Source organism: Leguminivora glycinivorella, chromosome 12 (genome assembly GCF_023078275.1).
Source record: "Leguminivora glycinivorella isolate SPB_JAAS2020 chromosome 12, LegGlyc_1.1, whole genome shotgun sequence".
Lineage (NCBI taxonomy): Eukaryota > Metazoa > Arthropoda > Insecta > Lepidoptera > Tortricidae > Leguminivora > Leguminivora glycinivorella.
In genome coordinates this window covers 23,641,433-23,665,268 of record NC_062982.1, presented here as the reverse complement: position 1 = coordinate 23,665,268, position 23,836 = coordinate 23,641,433, and the positions used below count along the sequence as shown (strand labels likewise).

The following is a 23,836-nucleotide window of genomic DNA, read 5'->3' as shown; positions in this document are numbered from 1 at the left end:
CTTGTCTGTGGCCAAGAGTAAGCCAATTTATAATTTAAAAAGAAAGTTATTACTGAAGTTTAAACAATTGCACTACAAATTATTAATTTCTTACAAAATGTAAGTCGTTTTTTCATTGAAACGAAATGGCATTGATTAGTGTACATATTTTTTAAATAGCTGAATTCTCTTCTGTGTAGGTTGAGCTCAATGCAGCCTAGATTCATGTATAAGAATAAGGTCTTCATTTTTTTAAGAAATGGTATATTTTGTATGTTGCTAAAATCTTTTGAACCTGTGTCAATGTCATTCTCAACAAAAAATAAATTAAATATAATGTTGTATACTATTCATTTATTTGTATACTTGGTGTGAAAAAAAATATATATAAAGAAAGTATGTACATCAGAACGGAGTCAATTTTTTTTTTCAATTATAACATAATGCTAATCAAGATATTAGTTTAACATTATTACTATTGACATATTTTTAGTTCAGAATTCATATTGACTTGTCATAGGTTTGCACCTGTATTATTTAACCTTTAATTGTGGCAAAAAAGCTAATTAACAATAAATGTCCTAAAGATATGTTAAATGCTTTATGAAAGTAATAGGTATATTTTAATAAAATGTGTTCTCAATAACCATCTCATGAGTAATTCTCTTTGTTTCAGATAAATGCATTAATGATGCAACACCACATGTGCAGTGAAATGTGCCAAATATTCAATTCAAACGTGTACCGACACAACACATGTGACGTGAATGCTAAACATAAATTATTGTTCAAAATATATTGTGGATGTAGACAGTTGTTCGAATTTACGTGAAAAATGTGTTTTTAAAAAGTGCGCTTTGGATGCAGTGTTCACCGGTAGATGGCGTTGTCGTCGTTGCTGAGCAAGTTGGGGTACTCGTTCCGCTATTCTCCACTAGGTGGCGCTGGTAAGTACAAATCCACAAGTTTGTTACGATGATACGTTTTTAGCGCCATCTACTAACGAGTAGCGCTCAATTTGTAGTTTCTATTATGCTGGCTAGATGGCGTTACGGGTACTGTTAATGAATACTTGCGTAAATGAATAATGTAATTTTTAATGTTTATCAACATATAATTTGTATGTTTTGTTTACTATAAATAGTAATCGATTATGTATAGAAATACAACTTACCACTCAAACAAGAAACACTCATATAATTTATGAGATAAATAAAATAGTTCTACATACTTAATAAAAAAATATTGAGGAGTGTCTTTTTGAAATTGCTTGTTTCTTTATGTCAGCAGAGGTTATTTTTTCTATTTTTCATTAAGTTTATAACTAACCTGTGCTGGCATAAATAAACAAGCCGTTTCTAAAATTACACTCCTCATTATCCAACATAATTACATCCATTCCAAATCTAAAATACCTATCTTGTTAAAATATTAATCAAGCCCTTAACGTTTACGTAAAACGTACCATGTCAAATAATTAGTAAGTTCAACAACACTAAGTACTTATTAACATTAGTTACCATAGCAACCAGTATTGGCATTCCTCACCCAACATCACCTTGAACTCGAATTTCCCCTGAATCTTAATGACGAGACTAGCATACTGCTTAAAAAAATTAGTTGTGTCGGTTTGTTTCGACGAGTCTTATGTTTTTTTTTATAGGACATTCTTACACAGATGACTGAGGCCCACGGTAAGATCGAGAAGGCTTGTGATGTGGGTACTCAGACAACGATATATATATTATAAATACTTATATATATAGAAAACATCCATGACTCGAGAACAAATATCTGTTCTATGCTCATCACACAAATAAATGCCCTTACCTTATGTAGTAGTACTTGAGCACTTTCTTGAACACACAGCTTTAAAAGTGGATACCTAGAATACCTAGACACTATTTAGACCATACATGCAATTTCTACATATGTTCTTTTTGACCAATTTTACTTACATAGTGTAAGTGTGTGTTCGGGTTTCAAGTGTCCATGGGCGGTGATCGCTTACCAGCCGACCTGTCTGCTCGTTTGCCTCATTTTTCATTAAAAAAACCAGACCGCAGGCTCTCATGAGCCGAGAGAACTCTAGGAAGAAAAAGAAAATTTTCAAATTCAGAGTCATTCATATGATCCTACAAATGAAACGAGAAAACTTGTCAATTGTCTTGTTAGCAAGTCACCAATATCATGCTTGGGTTGCAAGCGGTTTCGTATTCCGTACAAGATTCTGACGTCACGTACTAACCGACGCGACGTCCGTATTATATCGTATATTACTTCTCACGATACTTTTATATTGAGTAATAGCTAATATGGAGTCCTCATATTTAATGTCGTTTTATTCAAACAGGTAACTGCATTGAACAAAGGGCGAAAGTTATATGAAACTCATTTATATCATAATCGATTTGAACATAATGAGAAAAAAAAATCTTCGAACGAGTTTATAACTGTATTTGCTATGCTAAATAAATTGACTGAGCCATCCGTTCTTACACGTAAAAGTTTAGTTTGAATTAAAATATTTATGTGCTAATACTACATTTCCACACATAGTTTTAACATAATTAAATCGCGTAAGTCCGTTTTCACATTATCCGATCCTATATCGGATGTCGGAAGGATTTCAATGGAAAAATCCAAGATGGCGCCTGCAATGTATGGGATATCGGTGCGACATCCGATATCGGATCGGATAATGTGAAAACGAACTAACGCGTGGAGTATATTTTTTTGGCCAATAAACTAAACATACGGTTTACTCGATTCGGCCGTTTTAAGGTATACGAGGGGTGATCCAAAAGTAATGATAATCAGTATGAAAGACACATAAAATGTTTAATAAAATAATTTATTTTTCTACGTAATCTCCTTCCAAGTCTACACACTTGGACCATCGTTTCTCCAGACTACGAATTCCTTTAAAAAAAAAATCTTTTTCTTGACCCTCCAAAAATGCCTCCACAGCGGCCATTACCTCGCCATCATTCAAAAATTTGTTGCCTCTAAGATCTTCCTTCAGCCGTGGAAAGAGATAAAAGTCGCTGGGGGCTAGGTCTGGCGAATATGGGGGGTGTTCCAGCAATTCGAACCCTGAATCACGGATGGCAGCCATCGCAACACCGGCCTTGTGGGGCGGTGCGTTGTCCTGGTGAAACAGGATGCCAGCTCGAAGTTTACCCCGCCGCTTTTCTTTGATTGCCTCTCTCAATCTGCGTATTTGGTCAGCGTAGTAGGAGCCCGTAATAGTGGTTCCCTTTTCCAGGTATTCGATCATTATGACTCCCTCAGCATCCCAAAACACTGAAGCCATGACCTTACCAGCGGAGCTTGCTACCTTGAATTTCTTCGGTGTAGGGGACGACGCTCGCTTCCAGGTCATGGATTGCTGTTTGGTCTCAGGATCGAAATGATGGATCCAAGACTCGTCCATGGTTACAAACCGACGCAAAAATGTTTCGGGATCAGTTTGAAATTTTTCAAGATTAGACTTCGAAATCTCACAACGTATTTTCTTTTGTTCAGCCGTTAACATTCTAGGCACCCAACGAGCGGAGACTTTTTTCATATGTAATTCATCAGTTAAGATTCTTTGAATGCTGCCATACGAGATGCCTGTGAGCTCAACTAGATGCCTGATAGTCATCCTTCTATCTGTTAAAACGAGATCATTAATTTTTTTACGTTTTCTCCAGTAAGGGCGACAGATGGACGGCCTTCGCGGTGTTCATCTTGAGTGGATGTTCTTCCCAAGTTAAACTCCTTTGACCAGCGTGCCACTGTAGAATACGGCGGAGCGGACTCCCCCAGTGTTCCCACTAATTCAGCGTATATATCTTTAGTACACATTTTTTTCAAACAGAAGTATTTAATAACCGCTCTCACCTCAGTTTTCTCCATTTTTGCGATATTGTTCCGACTGCTCGTGAAAAAACAAATGCAACTCTCTGACAGATACATATTTTTTATTTTTATTTTTTTTTATTTACTAAGGAGTCTTTGTGGACAGTAACGGCATACCTATTTATTTTAATCCGATGCAAAAAGTATTCAGTTATCATTACTTTTGGATCACCCCTCGTACTCTGTCAAACAAGTCTGTCAGTAAATAAGAACAAAGGAAACTGTATGCATCCTTTTCTTTAGGGTGCTAGAGAAAAGGATAGCTATAGTTTTCTTTGTTCTTATTTACTGACAGATTTGTTCGACAGAGTGTATGTATTATGTTCGTTTATTCTATACATGTAGATAGAAAATAGATACCTACAGACTGTGTGTAGGTATCTATTTTCTATGACAGGCAATTCCGTGCAAAATTCGTGTAAAAATAATTAAATACATTTAACTGCGTACTTACCTTAATTTATAATACGTAGTTTGTTAACCGCGAATTATAGGTGCTTTTCATCATATGATACAAATACGCAATTAAGTTAGCACTAGTATAGTAATTAAATTGCGTAGATCCGCTATTCAATACAAATTTTGTATATGGCGCGATTAATCTTGAAAATGTTTAATATCTTTGAGCCATATGTCATGTAATTAAGGCCTGTATAATCAAGTCGATAGAACGTATCAGGGGTCGCGGGTTCAAGTCCTAGCGACGCCATCAATATTTTATTTCCATTACCTACTTACTTACAAAGTAATATTATAATTCTGGTAGTTTCGTTCTTCTGGTATCGATATAGGCAGAAATTTCAATAAAACTGGTCGTAGTTAAAATTCGCAGCAAGCCATTTTTATGTCATTTTAATTGTAGGTAAACACCATGATGGTATGAATACCTTTCTGTGTGAAATAGTGTTTTTAAAAACGCCGTATCAAAAAAAAATCACAATGTTTATCATTAAATTGAAATGAGGTTAACAACGAGATTAGAGCCACTGGTACCTAAGGCAGCGTTCCCACTTATGCGTCGCGTGTCTCGGGGCGCGCAAGGGGCGTCCGCGCCACGCCGCTTAAGTGTAATTCAAAAAACGTCTCCTCAGTACATTTTGTATAGGAAAGACGTAAGACGCGCCCCAGGTGGCGTGGCGGCGGCGGGGCGCGCGCCGCGCCGCTTGGCGGCGCGCCTTACGTCCTTCGTGGGAACGCTCCCTAAGAGCTTTACACGCATATACTAAAATTATATTCGCAAACTTTAAACTCAAACAATAGCTTTTCTCTAAGTTATCCAGTTACCATTGACCGAAATTTCTATCCACTAAAAAGGTAAATAACTCATTAAAATGCATGTCCGACACAAAACAACCAAAAAAGGTGAACAAACAACAATAACATCCTTAAAAGTAATTTTAAGTATTCTATGACCATTTAAAAAGGTATCGAGCCCACAAATTCTCGAGCCCAGATGAATATAAACTGCCTTCATACATTTAAATAACGACAGTGTATAGTTTTTTTGTCAAGTATTTTGACCTGAAAGAGAAAGGGTCAGGTAAAGCTTATTGTACACTGAGCCATAACAGTAGATTTGTAGCTTCAAGTGTCAGGAAAAATGGCTTAAATGTAGAATCCTATTCAGTTTAAATCAGAACCTATGTGCCTAGTTGCCTATTTATTAAAAACAGGACGTAGGAGAAAGGAAAGGATATAGGAACGTATAGTAATTCAAGCGACCTAGCATTGTATTATCATCGACCCATAAAAAAAACTTTTCAAAAAAGAATGTGACCAGAAGTCGCGTTTTTCTAACCTGATTACTTTCTTATAAGTCTTAACATGTTTCCGTAGCCTACTGGATCTGAATTCAACACAGTACCAGTACATCCAATAAGAAAAAATCTTAGATGATCGTTTCCTAAACTAACGCTAAAATAATGAAGACTGTTTCCAAATTTTTATTACATTTTACATTTGCCAAGTGTCTTGTTGGCGCCAGGAATGATTGAAAACATGTTTAAATGAATAACTGATAAGTAATGTAAAAAGACACTCAACATTTCGAAACAGCTGAAACATATATTTCGTAATACTCAATATACATCAAAACACCGTCAGTATTCGTAAAACAACGATTCCGCACATTACGAGTACGACGCCAATGTCAAACATACTTACCTGTTTACCATTCGAACTATTCGAAGCAATAGCCCCCAAATGACTCCAGACTAAGTAAAATGGCGGCTGACTCACGCCCAGTTTAACATATTGAAATCCTTTATTTACAAACAAAGCAGTTAAGGGTTAACAGCACCGGACGTGGACAGGAATGGACATAACTCAAAGGAAGTCGCATAAAGAAGAGCGCAATCGATATTGAAATGAGAATACTTCATTATGCATTGTCTGTTAATGCCTTTGTTTTGATTGAAACCTGCGCCTGTTACTTGAGCGGGATTTGTGTGTTCTATGAACTGTGGTGTAAGCTGACCTACATCTGAACTAACGTGAACTAACGATAAACTAACGAATGAATATAGATATAGATATGTAATTTGCGGGCACTCGATATGGGGCGGTCAACTTAACGGAGGTTACATTTCAGTTCTCTAGCGACCCACCAGCAAAACAAGACATGAAAAATTTGCGATAAGATTCTAATCCATGGCATTAGACATAGACATACATTTATATATTAGACAGTTGACAACATAAATTGAATTTATTTTGTTTTCAAATCGAATGAAACATTAAGTAACTCTGTTCTCTCCTTTTTGATATGTTATTACTTATTAGGACATTTTCAGAAATTGGGACCCAAAACTAGTAACAGTTGAGTGTCTTTTCAAAAGGACTTATTTCTAGACGTCAACAGAGGTTATTTTTATCTATGTCTTTATAGAGAAATAAACCTTGTTGATACAATTTGTCTAAAAACCAACTTTTTGCATGTTCTAAATGTAGATTATTGTTAATAGTTTATGTAATTAACAAAAAACCAATATTTTTATTGAAATTTCATGCTTAATTGTTGTCACAAAACTGACATCGAATTAAGTTTTGTTATCAACTTTCACTAATTTTGGGTAATATTTTTGAAAATGCCCATTAGATTGTATTTAGATTCTATCATCAAATAATGAAGAACTATGGGTTATTGATTTTTTCTTATTTGAAATATTATCCTTTGATACATATGTTATTATAGTCAGCAGATGTCTGGTCGAACTGTTGAATGTTATTTGTTCTCGTAAACATTAAGTTAATCAAACATGCTTGCTAAGAAGCTAGTTTTAGTTTGAAGTTTTAGACAACTTTTGACTTACTATACTTCGTCAAATAAAATTGGAATCATAAACTTGAAATTCTATTTAAACCTAGTTAAACATATTTGTGGTTACAGACCTTTATATCTACTTGTTTGTACAGAAGTCATAAAAGCTTTGAAGCTAGCTTTAAAGCGATCGAATTGCATTTTTTACGACCTTATAATAGTCATCTGAAGCTTCTCAAACTGTCTATAATGATCTTTGCAAGTCATAAAATTCGTCGGTTAAGTGGCTCCGCCTCGCTTTTGAATAAGCGCACAATAGTCGGCCGGAGCTAAACATAACGCTGCATTATGACATGAGCGACTTTACGAGCCAGCGACGTGCCAACCATCCCGCTTCCGCCTGCATGGCGACAGGGATTAGAAACGCTCCAAATTCTTATTGTCAATAGACGAATAATTGAATTTTACGTTTTCTATAACAGTAACATCACCTGCGTTTGCTCTAACATGAAAAAATAGAGCACATCCCCAATATTTGGCGTCTCGTTACTCAATGTCTTTCCTTTATGTCGTTACGCGCAAGACGTCTATTGTTCCTCGCGAATTTGGCCGCGGCCGACCCCAGTTTCGTATTAAGCAATTAGGCCCTTATTTATCGGGGGCCAGGGCTGATTTATCGCCGGCCCGGTGCGGCGGTTGGGACCGTTCTGACGCGGAGCGGAGGACGCCTTCCCGCCAGGTGTGCTCGAATTATGAATCTAGCTTTGTTCGGCTTCGTTTCGTTTCACAATGGATGCAAGATTTGCACAAAAACGTCTCAGAAAGGGGGCTTTGAAAAAAACTGGTGCAGGCGATGCAAACGGTCGGCCGCGGCGCGCCGGACGCCGTCGCGTGCCACGTTTTATTTTGAATTTAATAGGTTTTATACCGGCTCGGCGACGCGCTCCCGCGCTTAATTGTGCTTTATGGAATCAGGATTTAAAAAGCGCATTTTACTATAATCACCTTGAGTGAGGCCGTGTTGTTGCCCCCGGTTACATCAGATGCCCGAGGCAGCAACGTCTTCTGAAGGTATTCACAAAGTGGGATCGTAAGGATCCGATCCCAAGTATTTTTTTCGTCCTTCGACATAGGACCATAAGTTGAGTTTTTAAAAATTTCAAGTTTTATTATTTTATGGTGAATCTTCTGCGAGTGCCCGCAAATGACCTATGTATCTTGATTCAGCAACGTCTTTTGAAGGTATTCACAAAGTGGGATCGTAAGGATCCGATCCCAAGTATTTTTTTCGGCCTTCGACATAGGACCATAAGTTGAGTTTTTAAAATTTTCAAGTTGTATTTTTTTATGGCGAATCTACTACGAGTGCCCGCAAATGACCTATGTATCTTGATTCAGCAACGTCTTCTGAAGGTATGCACAAAGTGGGATCGTAAGGATCCGATCCCAAGTATTTTTTTCGGCCTTCGACATAGGACCATAAGTTGAGTTTTTCAATTTTTTAAGTTTTATTTTTTTATGGCGAAACTTCAGCGAGTGCCCGCAAACGAAATGTGTATTATGATTGAGCAACGTCTTCTGAAGGTATTCATAAAGTGGCATCGTAAGGATCCGATCCCAAGTATTTTTTTCGGCCTTCGACATAGGACCATAAGTTGAGTTTTTAAAATATTCAAGTTGTATTTTTTTATGGCGAATCTACTACGAGTGCCCGCAAATGACCTGAGTATCTTGATTGAGCAACGGCGTCTGAAGGTATTCACAAAGTGGCATCGTAAGGATCCGATCCCAAGTATTTTTTTCGGCCTTCGACATAGGACCATAAGTTGAGTTTTTAAAAATTTCAAGTTTTATTATTTTATGGTGAATCTTCTGCGAGTGCCCGCAAATGACCTGTGTATCTTGATTTAGCAACGTCTTCTGAAGGTATTCACAAAGTGGGATCGTAAGGATCCGATCCCAAGTATTTTTTTCGGCCTTCGACATAGGACCATAAGTTGAGTTTTTAAAATTTTCAAGTTGTATTTTTTGATGGCGAAGCTACTACGAGTGCCCGCAAGTGACCTGTGTATCTTGATTGAGCAACGTCTTTTGAACGTATTCACACAGTGGCATCGTAAGAATCCGATCCAAAGTATTTTTTTCGACCTTCGATATAGGACCATAAGTTGAGTTTTTAAAATTTTTAAATTTTATTTTTTTATGGCGAATCTTCTATGAGTGAAAAATTTATGTTTTTATTGGATCGTAATGATTTCACATACTAAACGTCGTGAACTAACGATGAACTAACAAATCCATATCGATTTTGCACGATAGAAGCCATAAAAACAGTTTACTGCTGCAACCTATGTTTTGGGTTCCCCCATTTAAATGAATAATGCGTAGTGGTGTTGCACTTAGGATCCTAACGATTTTATATACTGAACTAACGTCAACTATTTTATTTTGGTGGGCGGTGTAGCCTGAAGTTGGCCGCCCCACTTCATTTAAAAAAAAAAATACTTCTAATCGGATCCTAAAGATTTTATATACTGAACTAACGTCAACTAACGATCATCTTTCGATTCTAATTGACAGAAATAGTAAAATCGAGTTTGGGGCGGTGTAGCCTGAAGTTGGCCGCCCCACTTCATTTAAAAAAAAAAATACTTCTAATCGGATCCTAACGATTTTATATACTGAACTAACGTCTACTAACGATTATCTTTCGAATTCAATTGACAGAAATCGTAAAATCGAGTTTGGGGTGGTAGCGTGAAGTTGGCCGCCCCACTTCATTTAAAAAAAAAATACTTCTAATCGGATCCTAACGATTTTATATACTGAACTAACGTCTACTAACGATTATCTTTCGAATTCAATTGACAGAAATCGTAAAATCGAATTTGGGGCGGTAGCGTGAAGTTGGCCGCCCCACTTCATTTAAAAAAAAAAAATACTTCTAATCGGATCCTAACGATTTTATATACTGAACTAACGTCTATTAACGATTATCTTTCGATTCCAATTGACAAAAACCGTAAAATCAGTTTTGGGGCGGTAGCGTGAAGTTGGCCCCCTCCATTTTGTTTTTTAAAAAAAGTGATGTTGTTATCGGATCCTAACGATTTCACATACTGAACTAACGTGAACTAACGATGAACTAACGATATAGATATGTAATTTGCGGGCACTCGATATGGGGCGGTCAACTTCACGGAGGTGATTATCACTATTGTGAAATAGGCCGTTGAAGTCTCGCTAGATGTATGGATTCGCGCGCTAGAACGCAAGCGGTGCTAGATTGCCATCTCCCTGGCATACGCTTCTCTGGTACATGTAAGTGGGGTGATTAGGGCGCATCCAAAGTGAAGCCACTGATGGCTGATTGCATTAGTTTACAATCATGAAAGAGAGAGTATCAATACACTTGTTAGAGCAAGATGGATTTACTTTTTGTTAATACAATAGGAAATTTGTTTACAGTCAACGGACACCCAGTAATTAAAAGCTTGTAAAAAGGTTAAACCATTCCAAGTATGCACTAACACATTAATAATCCGGAGCGGAAGCCGCGGATAATAATGTGTTTTTGCGGCGTATACGTTACTGGTGATTATGGCATTATGCGGCCGGCGCGCGCGCAGCCCACATATTCAGAATTTCTAGCGTAAGCTTATTATGCTAAAAACTGGGATACATGGCATGAATAGTCGGAATGGTACCTACTGACTCGCTTTACGGACAGGAATTCACTTTATAAGTGACCGACCACACCAGACCGTCGCGTGTCTCGGGGCGCGCAACGGGCGTCCGCGCCACGCCGCTTCAGTGTAATTAAAAAAACGTCTCCTCAGTACATTTTGTATAGGGCAGCGTTCCCACTTATACGTCGCGTGTCTCGGGGCGCGCAACGGGCGTCCGCGCCACGCCGCTTCAGTGTAATTCAAAAAACGTCTCCTCAGTACATTTTGTATAGGAAGGACGTAAGGCGCGCCGCCAAGCGGCGCGGCGCGCGCCCCGCCGCCGCCACGCCACCTGGGGCGCGTCTTACGTCTTTCCTATACAAAATGTACTGAGGAGACGTTTTTTGAATTACACTGAAGCGGCGTGGCGCGGACGCCCGTTGCGCGCCCCGAGACACGCGACGTATAAGTGGGAACGCTGCCTAGGAAAGACGTAAGACGCGCCCCAGGTGGCGTGGCGGCGGCGGGGCGCGCGCCGCGCCGCTTGGCGGCGCGCCTTACGTCCTTCCTATACAAAATGTACTGAGGAGACGCTTTTTGAATTACACTCAGGTGGCGTGGCGCGGACGCCCTTTGCGCGCCCCGAGACACGCAACGGTCTGATGTGGCCGGTCCCTAAGTATGTTACTCGTTTGAAACTCGAACAGTTTCTAAAGTTGGTATAAGATATTAATTTTGGTAATACTTTTTTATTTTGGGTTTCAGCTTTTTTAATATACATACATACATACAATCACGCCTGTATCCCATGAAGGGGTAGGCAGAGCACATGAAACTACTCAAGTTTCAGTGCCACTCTTGGCAAATAAGGGGTCGATAGAAAACGAAAGTGTGACATTGCAGTGACAGGTTGCCAGCCTCTCGCTTACGCCACACTTTAACCCATATCCCACAGTCGCCTTCTAAGACACCCACAGGAAGAAAGGGGGTGGTGAAATTCTTAACCCGTCACCACACGGGTTTTTTAATTATGTCGTAAATATCTAAATATTCTTATAAGACCAACCACCTATCAACAAAAACTGTACTTATAATTATTTACTGTATGCGTTTATGCTATATTTTAGGTTGTTATAAATGTTCATATTCACTAAACAGTGCTTCAGAAAAGACATCTTACTGATTTCATTCACTATTTCTGTTTACGTTCCTCAAAAACGCATTGATTACTTCGCAATAAGAAGTGCTGGCTGGACGTTGTGACAGCGGACATGCAAGAGAGCTCACACCTCAGGCCCCGTAGCCGAATGGCATTTCTCCGACGCCAAACGAAAGCGATACGCCGCTGGCTCTGTCGCGCCAATACGCAAGCGCGATAGAGATAGATATCTACTAGCGCTTCGTTTCGTGAGCGTTTCGTGAGCGATTGTGCCATTCGGCTAGCCACCCAGGATGCCTAAGGCAGCGTCCCCACTTAGGCGTCGCGTGTCTCGCGGCGCGCAACGGACGTCTCCACCACGCCGCCTGAATGTACGCCTGAATGCCTGAATGCGCGCACCACGCCGCCGCAACGCCGCCTGGGGCGCGTCTTACGTCCTTCCTATACAAAATGTACTGAGGAGACGTTTTTTGAATTACATTTCGCGCCGCCGTCTGTTGCGCGCCGCAAGACATGCGTCTTATGAGTGTGGATGGTCCCTAAGACCGGGCAAAGTAGATATTGAGCAGGAGAGCGGACCCTGGCGCTAGGCCGGGAAAACGCTAGGTCGAAGGAGAAGAATAGCAACTGTCAGTAGGTAGAAACGAAATTCCCTAACTCTACCACAAACCTCAGGATTAATCGTTGGCCACGGAATCTAGATATAAAAAAAAACCTTAAATATTTATGCGCCCGCGCACAATGTATCATACAATTAACATATAACGATACCATCGTGGAGATCGCAATTAAGTTTTTCCTGTTTGCCCTAATCCGAAATAATTGTAACTTTGCGTGGGGTAATTTGAAGCCAGGGGAACTATGATAAAGATTTTAACCATGGGGTTGGTAGGATAGCTCTGAGGTTTTATTAGTAAAATGCATATGATTTTATAGATTTTTTTTCTAGGTTGCTAGTGTCCAACTGTTAAGTAAAGTTCTCCCCTCTTTTCCTCCTCTCAATACTATCGCACTTTCCCACCAATTTGGGAAAAATGATTCCAAGTCGTCGCAAAATCTCTTTTTCGGTCTACCTACATCATTTATGGTAATCTGTGTTAAGCTTAAGTGGGACTGGGATGGACACGATTGCCGCATGTATCCTGAAAGGTGGGCTAAAATGGTTACCGTGTGGGATTTTAGACTAGAAAGAAGAAAATAACTTCGACGTATGGACCAGCTCAATGACAATATCGGGAGAAAGTGTGACATCTTCGCTGGCTCGGCCACTTTTGTTCTGATTTCCTCGTGGATCATCTGATGAGAGAAGATCATGTGCCTAAGATTCTTTTGATTGTCTGTCTAGAAAAAATCTGAAACTTTTTGTAAGGTAGACTCAGACTTGCCCATTTATAATTTCCGGATCCGACAAATCTTTCGTGTGTTTCATATGTATGCGGCGCCATATTAATATTAATGTGTGTAGTTAACACGTCGGCCCGACTACAGGAGCTTAACGATCGGGTGTAAACTCACGTTTGTATTCCCAGAAAAATAGGCAGAGCACATGCAACTACTTTCAGTCCCACTTTTGAGCAATGAAAAAGAAAACGAAGTTGTGATATTGCAGCCCACAACCCACCACACATTTGAATCCATATCCCACAGTCGACTTCTATAGCAGGAAATGGGGTGGTGAAATTCTTAATCCGGGCAACACACAGGTTACGGAAACATTAGATTTCCAGACGAACAGAGCGTCGCCATAAGGGTTCCTTTTGTACCTTTTTGGTACGGAACCCTAAAAATGATATTTATGTCAGGTAACTAAGTCACAAGACCTCTGTCACCGGCCACGGCCACCTTTAACAATGACTAACTTTCGTCACTCTTTAACCTATACAAATTGGTCAGACAGGTGCCCATAATTTAATGTTACGATTTACGATAAAAAAACAAACACAATACAAACGGGCATTCTTTTTGTCCACCAAATTTGCTTAGACGAGGGTGGTCCTAGCCGTATTAATTAGGGATGTACCGACTAGTGATTTGGCCGACTAGGCCGACTACCGACTAGTCGGCGCTTGGGTGGCCGATTAGTCGGCCGACTAGTCGGCTAGTCGGCCGGAGCATAATTTTCGACTAAATTCATCAGAAATTTAGAATTACATTTCTTGTCCTTCGTTCGCGCTTTAAATTTTTTTTGACAAGTTCTATTTTTCAAAGGTCTATGAGAATATTTATACATTTTCCATTTTTAACAACCGGTTTGGCTTAGTGGGTAGGTTAGTGATCTTGCCTATGACACCCGGTAGCCCTAGGTAGGACATTTATTTTTGTGATGATCATAGATATTTGATCTTTTGACTAACCAAGGTATAACGAATCGGTACATAATACAATTATATCAGCTGTTAATTTATTTTTGTACTATTTTTCTATGACTTGTAAAGTGCCGACTAATCGGCCTGTTTTGCCGACTAGTCGCCGACTAATCGCCGACTACAAATGTGGCCGGATAGTCGGCTTTCCCGACTAGTCGGTACATCCCTAGTATTAATGCATTTTTTACCTGCACATTCTCATTCAAATGAAAATGCACTATCTCTATTCACAACTAGACAATATAAACCTTTACCTACTATAGTCTATAAAGTCGTTTCATAGTTGGATAAGCTAAGACACTCGTTAGTTCAATTGCAAAAACAATCTAATTACCATCGGTTCATTAAAAAGGTACGTTTTAAGTAGGGCTTGTGATATACGTGTTACACGCGGAACCGTAGCTACGTAGCCTTAGCACCGGCGGTGCTAAGATCCCGTACTACACGGTCACGTCAAAGATACGTATCCGTTTCTGGATTCGGCTACGTTCCCGCGAATCTCGGCTTCGGCTCCTCTCCGCTCGGTTGTTGAAAGAGAGCTTGTAAGTGTCGAACGGACCCTTCGCATTATGTGTTATACTCGTGGTCTTTGCATTGATTTGATTCCAGATGTTTTTTTTAAGTAATTACATATTGGTATTATTCTGTTCTCTGATAACCAGACATTATGAGTTTGTACAAAAAAAACCAGAGGTGGTATTGGTGGGATTTTTGAATCTCACCGGTGCCTTGTTTTTTAAAAGCAGCCGATGACTATTTAGTACGAAATAAGCCACCCGATGAGAATCAAAAATCGCACTTCAGGTAGGTACTAGGTACCTACTTGGCGATGTCGATGAATATGAAAGTCCATCCAAATAAATATATTAATATCTCTAATTAATATTTACTCCCTAGTAAGAAATGCTACAGGTAGACCAATGCAACAATTTAAAAGTATTTTAAGTGACAAAATAATAATATACACTGTTGTTCATAAATATTATTACTGTCTGGACAACCGTCTTTCGTCGGTGAAAATACTAAGAAATAGTTGCACGTGCAGATAAAGATAACAAACAATAGTGTGCGGGCCATTGATAATAATTACCTTCAAGTAGCTTTGGGATTTACCTGTTAAGTACCATGTGTTCCTATTGTTTGTGAAGTTAAGTGAAAGCAAAAATAACAAACTATTTGACTACTTCGGATACTACCAACTATAAGACGCTGACTGTACATGTTAGATTATTTAAAAAAAGTTGATTAATTATAGTCTGTGTCATGTGAATGAAAATTAGAATTTTACCTATTTTTTTATATGTTGATTATACGCGAATTCTTTTGATATAATACACATCTTTTACAATTTGTACTGGTCTATTATTTTTGCCTCCAACATAATATTTGCATCTTATTATTTTTGATCACTCTTAAAACTTTATTTAAAATGCATAAATATGGAAACTGAAATTAAAAACTCGCCCCTTGCATTACATTCGGGGGTCTTAGTGACACGCATAAAATCTACACTAAACGTCACGGTCACGACTGGATCCGATCTACGTATAAATAAGATACGTATCTCCGTGTACACGTAGCTACGTATCTTAATTACACGTAGCCGAATCACACGGAGCAAACGGAGCGGATCTCCGTTGCCGAGTAACACGGCAACGGAGATTCGGCTACGGGTACACGAAACACGGTCACGACCAGGAGCTCTAGTTTTAAGTAGTTTTAACGTTTTTAGGGTTCCGTACCCAAAGGAAAAACGAGGTGTTTTTTCCACCAAAACACAACGTGCTGTTGCGTGCTATGGCGGCATGTTTTTTTTTTTATACTACGTCGGTGGCAAACAAGCAAGCGGCCCGCCTGATGTAAAGCGGTCACCGTAACCTATGGAGGCCGGCAACTCAAACAGTGTCACAAGCGCGTTACCATCCTATCAGAAACTTGTACACTCCCTTTTGCTGTGTTAAGTACACAGCAAAAAGGAATGTACAAGTTCTAAGGAGGGTGATGATGGGAGGGGAGGGTGGTGGGTAAGGGGGGGATGTTCACGAATGAAAGAAAATGCAGTATACGATACGCTTCCGCTAACGTTTCGTGGACAAGATCAGGCCCCGTAGGCGAATGGCCACCGAATGGCATTTCTGTGACGCCAAACGCCGCAGAAATGCAATCTATCTCTGAGCTATCGCTCTTGCGTATTGGCGCGACAGAGCCAGACTGCATTTCTTCGGCATTTGGCGTCGCAGAAATGCCATTCGTACATAGCCAAATGCACAAATGTTTAAATGATAATATCGTTATCGTATATCGGTATCGTATCCTAGCTATTCTATCGCTTTTCCGCATTGGCGCGAAAGAGCCAGATTGCGTTTCGACCGGCGTCTAGCGTCATTATCATTTCGGCTTGGTTTATACGCCGACAGTACGCCGGACTACTTGAATGGTGCACGTCGAATGTGTACTGTACAGCGTCTATGCAACTACTCCTCGGGGACTGTAGACCACTAGAAGGCTTCGCTGGCCGTGTCCGTCTATCACCAAGCTGTATCTCATGAACCGTGATATTCCGTGAACCGTTAATTCTCTGGTCGCTTAAGCAAATACTGTAAAAAGTAAAAATTGAATAAAATAAATATTTACAAGCCTCACCCATACCACATCATTTTATGCAGTTTTTATGGACAGTGGTACGGAACCCTCCGTGCGCTTGTCCGTCTCGCACTTGTCCGGTTTTTAAGAAGAAACGAGCCGCCTGAACCGAAACGTTTTACGCTAGTGCGTCACACTTCGCGAGTTTTACGTCTATTTTTAGCTACGACTAGTAATCTATTCATTCATGTCTTTCATAATTCTCAAAAATAACGTGCCGTGTTACTTGCATGTCTTGGGGACCGTCCCCACTCAAGAGACGCTCAAAATCTTTCAGAGTCAACGATTGTTCGCTTGGCTACGAGCCCTGCCGACCTAGCCGAAATGACAATCGTTAACGCTAGACGCTGATCGAAACGCAGTCTGGCTCTGTCACAAGGTAGTGCGATAGAAATAGATAGACAACGAGATTATAGTAAGCGTTTGTGCATTTGGCTTTGTGCCCTGGCCGGTAATTATGGTCACGCGATAGATGATAAAACATCTGGCCGTCCCTATCGCACTTACTATAGTGCGATAGGGACGGCCTGATGTTTTATCGTCTATCGCGCGACCATGCTACCCGTGCTGGTCTGTTTTTAACCCCCGACGCAAAAACGACGGGGTGTTATAAGTTTGACGTGTCTGTCTGTCTGTCTGTTTGCTTGTCTATCTGTCTGTCTGTGTGTGTGTGTCTGTCTGTGGCATCGTAGCTCCCGAACGGATGAACCAATTTGGATTTAGTTTTTTTTTATCTAAAAGCTGAGTAATTCGGGAGTGTTCTTGTACTTAGAGCACTTGCATTTTCTGTGCATTACTTTAGTAATAAAGTTTTAACTTTATTTGACTAATTTAATTTATTGTGCTGTTAAAATGGCATTTCGCCACGACCTTATGTCAATAACCCCCACTTAAAATAAAAACTTAATAACCGTGTAATATATCTGAAAAGTTTTATGTTTTTCGGTTCACGCGTACGATTTTGATAAGCACTTTTAACTGTTTTAGCATTGTCTGAGATTCTAAATGTGTATTTCATTATTATCTTGTAAGTTTTATGTTGATATCATCAGAATTATAACAATTTTAGCATTTAATTGTTAAAAAATTACCTTATCTCGTTTTACGATGAATTAATCAAACAGATTCTCATAAAACCCTTTTATTCATAATCCGAATTAATTATGTTTTACATGAGAGTGTAATTTGATATTTGAGTAAGAGCATTTTGAGCAACGCTTAATTAAAAATATTCTGAATTTACCTATGACTGAATTAAGTTACATTTTGTATTATTTTTTGTACTGAAGTGTGCAATAAAAGGATTTGTAAGTATTGTAAATATTACGAATGTATGAGTATGCGTTTTGTTTTTCAATTCATCTTAATTAGTTGATAATTGTATAACTTTAAAGAGTGAAAATTGTGTTATTTAACGTCTATGAATATCGCTGTCGTCTTAGCTTGGTTTGACTTTAGTAATTATTTATAAACATACCCCGGCCGGCGAGAGCAAAAATGCGTTGACAGCTTAATAGTGCGAGGACACACACTTTGGTCGATGTCGATAAAAACAACACGATGTACTGGACCACCGTTATGATATGCAGAAGTATTAATTATTGTCGTAAACAAAATTAAAACCAAGTGTTTGTATTTATTCAGTATTTTATGTAATTTTCGTAATATACAATTAGCATTTTTTCTAAATTTTCTGATTTTAAACTCCTTCGCCTTGCCGATAAAATCCATTTCATCCAACTAAAGGACCGTTCTAAATCTACTGTAGTAATCGGAACTGTACTGTTATTCTTAGAAACGCGTGGAGGTAACAAGTTGAAATAAATAACAAATACTAATGGCTCAGTTTGAAAAATAATAATAATGATTGTGCTTAATTAAAAGTCGACTATTCTATCGACATCCATATGTCGATAGAATAGTCGATATTTAATTAAGCACTAGGAGCAGACGCATTTTTGCTCTCGCCGGCCGGGGTATGTTTATAAAATATAATATCTTGGCTTAAAGGCGTACATTTACCGTTTGTCATACATAAATCTCAATTAAATCAGGACTTAAGTTTTTTTTATGAATTAGGGGTTATATAAAAGATCCGGTATATGTAATGATGTTCATAATATTTTATTACATATTATAAACGTAAACTATTACTATACTTTAATAACATTAATGAACTGTAAATACAGGAAACGCCCACACAGTGTCAATTGACATGTCAAACTACATGTTAACCGCTCCGGCATCGTTAATACTTATCTGTGGAACACAAACTCTTTTTTTGCTTCAATTAGTATTAAAATAAAGCTATTACCAGTAGTAAGGAGAAGGATTAGTATGAGGTTGATAGTAATAAACTAATAAATCATTTAATAGTTATTTGCCGATATCACCATAATTAGCTTTTATCTTTACCCATTACATATCTTCACATATACACAAGTTTCAGTGCTACTCTTGGCAAATACGGAGTTGCAAGAGAACGAAAATTGTGGCTTGACAGGTTGCCAGCCGCTCGCCTACCCTAATCATCATCATCATCATCATCACAGCCTCGAAAAACCTGACACTGCTTGAATAGTAGAGAGACTTGAAGGCCGATGATGATGGATTACGATACAAGGGCGAAAAATAGCTAATCCCTTATTTAAAGCACTATTGAAGCAGTATTAAAACTTACCTGCCTTGCCTGTGTGGTGACGGGTTAAGAATTTCACCACCCCCTTTCTTCCCGTGGGTGTCGTAGAAGGCGACTGTGGCATATGGGTTAAATTGTAGCGTAGGCGAGAGGCTGGCAACCTGTCACTGTAATGTCACAGTTTCGTTTTCTTTCAACCCCTTTTTTGCCAAGAGTGGCATTGAAACTTGAGTAGTTTCATGTGCTCCGCCTACCCCTTCATGGGATACAGGCGTGATTGTATGTATGTATGTATTAAAACTTATTGTCGCTCGTTTAGAATTTCCTACTTTTCTCACTTGTTTCGTTATGTACTATGTTGACAAAAGGCTTATTCCATTTTTTTATCTCCGTGTAAGCACCAAGTAATTTTCGACAGGTTCAGTTCGCGTCCAAATTCGGAAGAACGCGTGAGAAACCGCTCGGGGCCTCTCGAATGACCAAATGTGAATGAACGATGTAAAGACAGTATAAATGACTTGTGTGTATTTTTTTTTATTGCCATGATATAGTGTCCCACTGCTGGGTAAAGGCCTCCCCTTGTCCACTCAACCCTGTCACTTGTGTAATTCTGCCAATCTGGATAGAATGCTGAATGCGAATGCCAAGTCATCCCGCCATCTCTTTTTCGGTCTACCTGAACCCCGTGTGTGTATTATACCTCTATGTTATATATTCTTTAATACTATAATGTCTTCTGGGCAAAGGCGTCCCCTTTAGACCTCAAGTCCAGTTGCCTATAAATCCAGGTCATCCCTCCCATCTTCCGGGCGGGCGTTTGCATGATATATTTTGGGACGCCTTACATAGATAAACCTATTAACCTAGTCCCAAACTAAGGATAGCTTGTACTATGAGTAGACTATGGGTGACGATATAGAAAACAACCATGACAGGAACGAATTTCTGTTCATCACACAGCTAACCGGGATCCGAATCTAGGATCATCGGCATAGCGGGCAGGGTCATTCAACACCCAGTTTGATTCTAGATCTTGGGTTGTTGCAGGATAACGTTCAAGCTACCTTTCGTTTTTCGTCGCTTTTCTAAAGTTTTTCTAAAAAGTAGTTGTTACCTTTCTCTGAAAGACATCCTTTTGAATTATTTTTTCCGTTTTTTGCTTTGGTGCGAAATTTCACACGTAATAGTAATATTTAAAAAAAAAGTAAATAACGATGTAGCCTCGGTGTCGGTTCTGCCGCGGGCTGGTGGTTGCTTTATTATCTCCGAATCTGGTGACCATCAACACTAACCTAAGCAGGAAATATTCTTATTAAAAATCTAGACTGGCAAGTTACGGAAAGTTAAAAGAAGTGGTAGCACATTTCGACTTAATAGAAACGTACAAAATACTCACAGGACAATACTTAGTGTCCTTCATTAATTGACATTTTCACTCGGAGTGTGTGTGACAGATTGAGAGGACATTCCCTGACCCTTTAGCACAACTTGCCTTGTCGCGCGCGAGTCCATACATCAAGCGCGACTTCAAGTATGGACTCGCGCGCGACAAGGTAAGTTGTGCTGGAGGGGCTGAAGTTGACACGGACACAGAGCAGTAGCAACCCTAGACGTCACTTCTTATCTAACCACATAGTGAGAGTGTGGAACAGTTTGCCCGAAACTGTGATCAGTGCACCTACAGTGAACTCTTTTAAAAACAGACTCGACAAATATTTATTGAATGGACAAAACGCAAGTGCATCAGGACATTGACGTGCACGTATCAGCTTTAAGCTGCCTGTGCATTAACAAATAATAATAACATTTAATCTAAATGTCTTTAATTTTCGAAAAAAATTCCTAGTTTTTTAATGTGGATATTTCACAATTAACTTTAAACTAAATGTCATGATCCAAACGAGAGTGTAAGTGTTAATTATCTAAAAAGTTACAAAATATCTTATGGGCTTCGAAGTCGTCAGTCCATTGAGTTTCGACATACCGACATATGTGTAACACTATCCCATAATATTTATTTGATTTGTGTTAACTCATTACGTCCGTCTGGCCCGATCAATCGACCCACCAATCAAATGTTTACAAATAACCACCGCGCTCACCTTGGTTTGCCTCTCGAAACCTTAACAGAAAAATGTTAGTTATTTGCTTCAGAACCCGAACTTATCACATCCCACTTAACAAATTTAACTTCATAATGAAGAAAAGAGATGATCCAAATTGTTCAAGGTGTGAGAGAGAGGAGGACCTCCTCCACTTAGTTCTCGAGTGTACAATCAACGAACAACCAAGGCTGGACCTCTTAAAGGAAACTCAGTGCTCTGCGGGGGAACTCCTTTTCTTCTTTCATCAAATCTTGAGCTCAGAATTCACTACTAAATATAGTGGTAGATTTTTGAGTTTCATGATACAGTCACTAGAACTTAGATTTGAATATTATAAAAGTAATCCTTAGTTAATTATCCTGTTAAACCAACGTTTAAAATGTAATTTCAATAACTGTTGATTTAGGTAATACCTAAAGTTTGTTATTTTTAAGCCGACTTAATCAAACTAGATGTATGGCTTATAAAATAAATAAGATTAAAAAAAAAAAAAAAAGTGACTGTCCACCGCGCAACACGATCATCGTCACCGCAGCTTGTCAATTTGCGGATTCGGCTGACCGGACCGGTTGGCCGACTATTCGGGATACGGATCCGGTTCTCGTAATACCTACGCATCCCTTACCGAATACGAAACGACTTATCTCCACTTATAATCACAAAAACTAAGACCTTATACTGCGCGTGACTTGTTTTACATGTATCTCGACTGGAAATGGAATGTCTGCCAATGGACTTGGGTATATATTTGATTGGGTTTGCTGTTGCTAAGTGGTGCATTTTAAAGGTTTATCTCATTTATTCAATGAGCTTTTTTTCTTTGGAATGTTTGGCGGTTTTTTAACGTGTACTGTGACATGTTTGCTTAGGGTTTTGCTGATTCTGATGATTAATTAGTATCACATGTTTGAGGTTTTTATAGTCTGTATCTTTAAATCTACCCTCAGATAGCTCCTTAATCCAGTTGAGGGTATGAACATGTCGTATTAGCTCACTGTAATGTCATGTTAACGTATCGACAAATAAAAAAAATACGCTACTTAAACAGAAGGTTATGTTATAGACAGGTCAGTGACAAATTCGCTTGGTTTTGTATTTGGTTGGTTAACCAACAAATGTTGTAACTTACTTAACTACCCGAAAATTTACATATTATTTATTTACCTTTAATTAAGTACCTAAAGAAGAAATGACCTGAAGAAGAGATGGCGGGATGACTTGGACGCATTCTATCCACGCTGGCAGGATTATGCACGTGACAGGGTTGAGTGGAAGAAGCGAGGGGAGGCCTTTGCCCAGCAGTGGGACACTACAATAGGCTAGTAAAAAGTCGTCAATGTCACATTGTCACATAAAAAGCTTGCCAAGACAATCAAAACTGAATCTGCTGCAAGAAATTACATTTAAAAATAAAACGATAAATATAATGTTGATATTAATCCTACACTCGTCAGTTGTCCCGTAACTATACTAATAAGATTTCTAATCTTATGTTCTTGTGTATATTTATTTTATGTTTATTTATTTATAAGCGTTATAAATAAACATTATAATTATAAAGCAGTCTATAAACAGTCCTATTAAATCGCGGAAGGAAGCTACGACTCATTTAAAGACATACTAAGCGTGTGTTGACGTTTATGTTAATAACTTCGTGTCTATGGTCTATTTCTTTTTTTATACAGTACCGGCCAATAATATATCACTAATGTGATTTTTTGTATGAGCGTGCGTGGTAGGAGGCGTATGTTCGATAAAAAATGTTTGAACGCGCATTCTAGAGCCATGGCATAGGCGCGATCAGATTTTTGTCAGGACATTACGGTGCTGTTACACGGGCAACACAATTGCCAGCAATTTACATACCATTGCCGCGTTTGTTCAATACGCACAAACTAACTGTGGAGCAAACGCGGCAATGGTATGTGAATTGCTAGCAATTGTGTTGCCCGTGTGGCAGTACCTTTAGGCAATAATACAAAATATAGTCGCCATCGCATTATCTATTGCCAAAGCATTAAAACTCGGCCTCATATGCGCGTTTTGAGAGCGCAGGCGGAGCGTTAAGGCCCATTTAGACGGTACGAGATCTCGCATACGAGTTTTATTACAA

At 39.0% G+C, this 23,836-nt stretch overlaps 1 protein-coding gene across 4 annotated transcripts in view; it reads left to right on the top strand.

Annotated features, from left to right (window-relative positions):
- Positions 1-23,836, top strand: part of LOC125231666 — a 241,101-nt gene that overhangs the window by 2,508 nt on the left and 214,757 nt on the right. For 3 of the 4 annotated variants that reach the window (XR_007177654.1, XM_048137170.1, XM_048137171.1), the window contains one exon: positions 656-926. Coding sequence is in view for 2 of the 4 variants with exons in the window: in XM_048137170.1 (XP_047993127.1) it covers positions 860-926 (67 nt within the window). In the remaining 2 variants the exon portion in view is untranslated. Of the gene's footprint in view, positions 1-655; positions 927-23,836 lie in introns of those variants that run through there. The other variant, XR_007177653.1, reaches the window with a different exon arrangement.